At 59.8% G+C, this 5,364-nt stretch overlaps 1 protein-coding gene across 1 annotated transcript in view; it reads left to right on the top strand.

Moving 5' to 3' along the window:
* PRRC2B (proline-rich coiled-coil 2B) overlaps nt 1-5,364 on the top strand; it is a 71,275-nt gene that overhangs the window by 56,707 nt on the left and 9,204 nt on the right. Inside the window, exons 26-30 of the mRNA XM_010856789.1 lie at nt 21-213; nt 981-1,078; nt 1,973-2,100; nt 2,589-2,829; nt 5,344-5,360. Of these exons, the coding sequence (XP_010855091.1) occupies nt 21-213; nt 981-1,078; nt 1,973-2,100; nt 2,589-2,829; nt 5,344-5,360 (677 nt within the window). The remainder of the gene's footprint in view (nt 1-20; nt 214-980; nt 1,079-1,972; nt 2,101-2,588; nt 2,830-5,343; nt 5,361-5,364) is intronic.

The raw sequence follows: 5,364 nt of genomic DNA, 5'->3' as shown, positions 1-5,364 counted from the left end.
CCACCTTCTTGCTTCCAAAGATGGAGTCTGCGCGCAAGGCTTGGGAAAACTCGCCCAGCTTGCCGGAGCAGAGCTCGCCAGGAGGCGCCGGCTCAGGCCTGCAGCCCCCATCCTCCGGGGGGGCCTCCAGCGGGGTCAGCTATAGCTCCTTTGGCGGCGTCTCCATGCCCCCCGTGCCCGTGGCCTCGGTCGCACCTTCTGCATCCCTTCCAGGTACCTCTCCCCTGGTCCAGCTCAGGGATACTTCTCCATCCCCTCGAGGGAAACACAGGGTTCGTAGCCCTGAGCACGGCCCCGCCTTGACCTAAGGAGTGTGTTCCCGGCTGGGGGCCACGGGTTCCTGTGTGCTCTGGTCTCTGGCACTTGCTGCTCTTGGCTTCCAACCTTGGGAGGCGACAGGACTCTGTGACCTCGGCAGGGCTCTCTCACCTCCTGGAGAGAGGCCCCAGCAGAGAGACTGTCGCAGGAACAGCTGTCTGAGCCTTTCCCCCTCCTCTGTGAAATAGCACAGGGTCATGATGGCCAGGTGTGGGGTCACCATGCTGATGAGATGAGCTCATACCTGGGAAGGGTTTTGTATCAGCTGAGCCTCAATAAGTGGGAGCCAGTTTTACCCCAGTTGTCGCTGTCCTTGTCACAGCGTCAGTGCCCGAAGGAGCCTGTGGGGATTCAGGGGGCCCAGCTGCCAGCGTCTCAGTGATGCGATTCCAATAGATCCTTCTGACCCTCCACTGTGGACTCAATAGCAGGGAGATGAAGAGGAACGCGACTGAGAGACCATGGCAGCCTCCTTTACGACCGAGCCCTTCCTGGGTGTGCGGGGCGGTGGGCGAGAAGGGAGGCCGGCTGCAGTGGCCCCTTCCCCAGGCTGCACAGGCGCCCAGGGCCAGCTCTGCCACGTTCCCTCCCCCACTGCTTCGCGGGACCTTCTGGGACAGTGAGACTTGATCCTGTTCCCCTGCCTCGAATTCTGTTTCCAGGCAGCCACCTGCCACCTCTCTACCTGGATGGCCATGTGTTTGCAAGTCAGCCCCGACTGGTTCCTCAGACCATACCTCAGCAGCAGAGTTTCCAACAGGTGATGCCGGCGAGACAGGCGACCCAGGGGCATGGGGGAGGGCGCAGCACGGGGCGTGATTGGCTGCTTCACGTGCCCGTTCACGGCCTGTCTCGTGTTCTGCACCCTCACGTTACAGCAGCCAGGCATTGTTTACTGAGTGAGCACGTGAGAGCCGAGGAGGAGGGACAGAGCCGAGTGCTCTGGACCACTTAGCTTTCCTTTCCTGACGCTCTCCTTCCTGCACCCTAGCCGGGGAATTCACTGAAATGGAATTCTCTTTGGTAATCAGGTATCCTTCTGATGAAGAGAAGAAAGGCCTAGACTCCCAGGCATGGATGCGTTAGAAAGAGGTAGTTGTAGAAGTGAGCAGGTGTCTGTGTTCACGCACAGTGGGCACACTGCTGTGCTGCCAGGGGCCGCGTGTGGGAGTGTCCTCCTGAAGCTGGTGCTGGGCCTTCCACGGGGGGTCCTGTGCCTGCAGAAACCAGGGCAAAGCGCCGCCCCAGGGGCAGAGGACATGGCCCGTCCTGGTCTTTTCAGAGCGTATTCTTAAACATGATGTCGTTTGGTTCTGCAAGGTCTCGTAACTGGGTCATACCGCACGTATTTCTCTGTCCGTGGCCTTTTCCAGCCACTATTTGGTTTCTGAACCTGCCTCTGTTGGTCGTGGAGCTCGGGCTCGTTCGTCCCGCTGTGCGGGGTCTAGCGTAGGGATGGTTGTGCTGGTTTGGGGTTGCTGCCAGTTCTTTGCTCGCTCCCGAGAAGGAAGGAAGCACAGGCAGGCTGTGTTGAGTTCACGTTGAGGGCGGTGTTGGCTGCCCCAGGGAGAAGGACCGGGGTGGGGGTGCCAGTGGCGGGCTGTGAGAAGCAGCTTGCAGGGCAGGGCAGTGACCACCCGCCTCCTGTCTGCAGGCTGCCGCTGCCCAGCAAATCCCAATTTCCCTTCACACGTCTCTACAAGCTCAAGCCCAGCTGGGACTGAGGGGCGGGCTGCCCGTCTCCCAGTCTCAGGAGATCTTCAGCTCCTTACAGCCCTTCAGGTGAGATGCCTAGGTGGGGCTGGTCCCTTGGCCACCGGTTGCTGTGCGCGTGTGCGCGTGTCCGAGCAGGCTGGGAGTTGGGGAGTGAGCTGTGCCGTGGGAGAGGCCGTGGGCCCAGCCTTGTCTTTTGTCCCCGAGTCCTCCTGCTCCCTCCCTGCTCTCCCTCCTCGTTGCCTCCAGCCCGAGCGCTCAGCATGTCTGTCCTGTGCTTTTGGCATCACACAGGTTTTCCTGTGTCTCACACAGCCTGTACATCTGCTTAATACGGCGATGTTCAAACTGGGGTCCCTAGACTAGCAGCAGCAGCAGCGTCTAGGAGCTTGTTGTAAATGCAGGTTCTCAGGCCCCATCCCAGGCTTCTGAGTCAGAAACCCTGGGGCTGAGCCAAGAGCCCGCGTGGGAGCAAGCGCCCTGGGGTCTGAGGTGAACCAGCTGGTGCAGCTGGCCCAGCCGCGTGCCTGACCTGACTGTCTGTCTGGCTTTCGCAGGTCTCAGGTGTACATGCACCCCAGCCTGTCACCGCCCAGCACCATGATCCTCTCCGGAGGCACAGCCTTGAAGGCCCCCTACTCGGCGTTCCCAGGCATGCAGCCCCTGGAGATGGTGAAGCCCCAGTCCGGCTCGCCCTACCAGCCCATGAGTGGGAGCCAGGCCCTGGTCTACGAGGGCCCGCTCAGCCAGGCGGCTGGGCTTGGCGCCTCCCAGATGTTGGACTCCCAGCTCCCGCAGGTCAGGAATTCAGTCATGCCTGCTTCCAGGCCCCAGATCTCTTTTCTTCATGACCATTTTCCCCTGTATCTGCCTCTTGACGCGCCCTGGCTTCCGTGTGGCTTGTGGCTGCTGTGACTGGTGCCTGGGCTCAGGCCCGGGCCGGCTCCTCCACCCACCATGAACAGCCCCGAGCCCTGGCTTCTCCTGCAGCCTCTCCCCCCTCCCCGGGCTCAGGGGTGCTGAGTGTCCTCTCTTGTGCTCACTTATGCTTCTAGACGCTCTAACCCTGGCCCTACCCCCACCCACCATATGCTGCAAGCGCCAGGCGACAGGATCTCTGGTTCCACGTCCTCCTGGCCCCTGGGCACCATTAGACTGTTCTGAGGGTCACTCCCTTCCTTTGGCCCCCGGATCAGTCTTCAGCTCCACTCCCGTGTGGTTCTCAGCAGGGCGGACGTCTCTGTGGATGACCCTCCCGCAGCCTCCTCACCCCCGGGGCTCTGCTCACCAGTCCAGGGTCTGGACTAGTCCCTGCCCACAGCTGCACCTCTCGGGCTTAAGGGTCCTACCCGGTCACCACCTTGAATTTTTTCACCCCCTCCCTCTAGTGACCAACTACTTCCAATCACTTTTTAACACTGCCTCCTACTTCCCTACTCCTTGAGGGACGGGGTGCACCATGGCTTGTAGGATCTTAGTTCTCTGAACCTGTGTAGTCTGCAGTGGAAGTGTGGGGTCCTAACCACTGGACCACCGGGGAATTCCCCCCTCCTTGTCGTTTGTACTCAGCTTCCCACCCCCACCTCTGTGCTCACCCAGGTTAAACCCTGGCCTGTCTCTGCATGTGGATGGATTCATGCTAAATAGAGACCCTCCAGACGGCCCTCCACAGACACAGGGTCCTCCCCACCCAACACACAGCCCCCTGCACACACAGTTCCCGTTGGCTGGATTCAGACTGAATACAGATCTCTCCAGACAGCCCCCTGCACTCACACAGGGCCCTCCCCACCCGATGCACAGCCTCCCTGGACGCACAGTTCCCGGTGGTCTTGGTGCCTCGCCTCTTTATTGCCTTCTCCCCCACCTTGATGGTGCCTCCTATGTCCACAAAGAAATGTGAGTCGTAACCAGGAAGAGACCATCTACAAGCTCCCAGAACCACGGTTCTGAAGGCCAGGAGGAGCCCTGGGGCAAGGGCGGCAGCCGTCCTCACCCACCTGGGTGCTGCCCTAGCACGCGTTAGCGCCTGCCACCCTTGGCCGTGAGGGTCTTCCACCCTGCGGCCGCATCCCCAGGCAAACCTGTCTTCCTCTTTCTTCTAAAAAAGGAAACCCTTTAAGGACATTAGCCCACTCCACATTACTGAGCCTAACCTTCTTCATCCTCCTTCTCCTGCCCAGTCAGTAGCATCTGACCTAGGGGTCAGGCTCGCTGGGCCGTGGGGACGCTGCCCCTGGTTCTCTGCCCTCCCTGAGGCCCTCCTCCTCCGTCTCCTCTGCCGTTTCCTCCTTGCCTCCCCTGGCAGTAAGTCACTGTGCCTCCTGGGCTCTGTCTAGACCTGTGCTTCTGAGCCTCATCCCAGCTCAGCTCTCCCTGGTTCTGTCTTCAGTCCAGACCTGTCTCTTGGACTTGAACTCAGACCCAGTGAGCTGCCTGCCATTTCTGCTCACAACTCACAGTATCTCAAACTTAAGGGAAACAAACTTCATGTCCAGCAGGGTCATCTTTGGGTTCCTGTTCCCCCCAATCCCCTATTGATGCTTAAGCCCATTCCGTCAGCTATACCTCTGAGAAGTATTCAGAGTCTGGGCCTTTCTCGCCCTGTCTACCCTGCTCCCACCCTCACCCCAATCAGGGCTCTACACAGGGTACGTGTGACTGCCACTCGTCTCAGTGATGCGATTCCAATAGATCCTTCTGACCCTCCACTGTGGACTCAATAGCAGGGAGATGAAGAGGAACGTGACTGAGAGACGACACGTGGTGACCCCCAGACCCCGCTCCTGAGCGTCTCCTGACCCACCTCCCTGCTCTCTCACACCTCGTTCCAGCCTTTAGGAGCATTCCCTTGGGCCTGGTGGTCCCCGACTCATCCTGTCATAACAGGCTTCAGAAGGATCCAAAGATGCTGGGAACCCTAAGCCCCAGACCCTGGTTGTTTTCCAGACCCTTTGGAGGCAAAGCATAAAGGACTCCTGCCTTTTTGTGCCACAAAAGGGGACACAAAGATACCCTTGCTCTCCCGCTCTCCTCTCTGGGGGATTCGCTGGGTCACTACTTAGGAGGAGGTCTCTGGGCCTCGCTGACCTTTCTCTCCCTCCCCTTGACCCCTGCAGCCAGCCTGTGGTTCTTTTCTCCTGCTCTCCCTAGAGTGTAAAATTAGGTTGATTTCTGCTGTGGTCTGTCAAGAATCTCTCCTGCTGGGGGAGGGCCTTGGTTCCTCGTCTGGAATGAGAGACCCTGGAGTGCAACACGGGCTTGCTCTCGGACGTGCGTGCCATCCTCCTAACTATGCCCCTTGTCCGGCAGCTGACGATGCCCCTGCCTGGC

Source organism: Bison bison, unplaced genomic scaffold (genome assembly GCF_000754665.1).
Source record: "Bison bison bison isolate TAMUID 2011002044 unplaced genomic scaffold, Bison_UMD1.0 scf7180017864375, whole genome shotgun sequence".
NCBI classification, from domain to species: Eukaryota; Metazoa; Chordata; class Mammalia; order Artiodactyla; family Bovidae; genus Bison; species Bison bison.
Note: the sequence above shows the minus strand (reverse complement) of the source record. Positions and strands in the feature narration are given on the sequence as shown.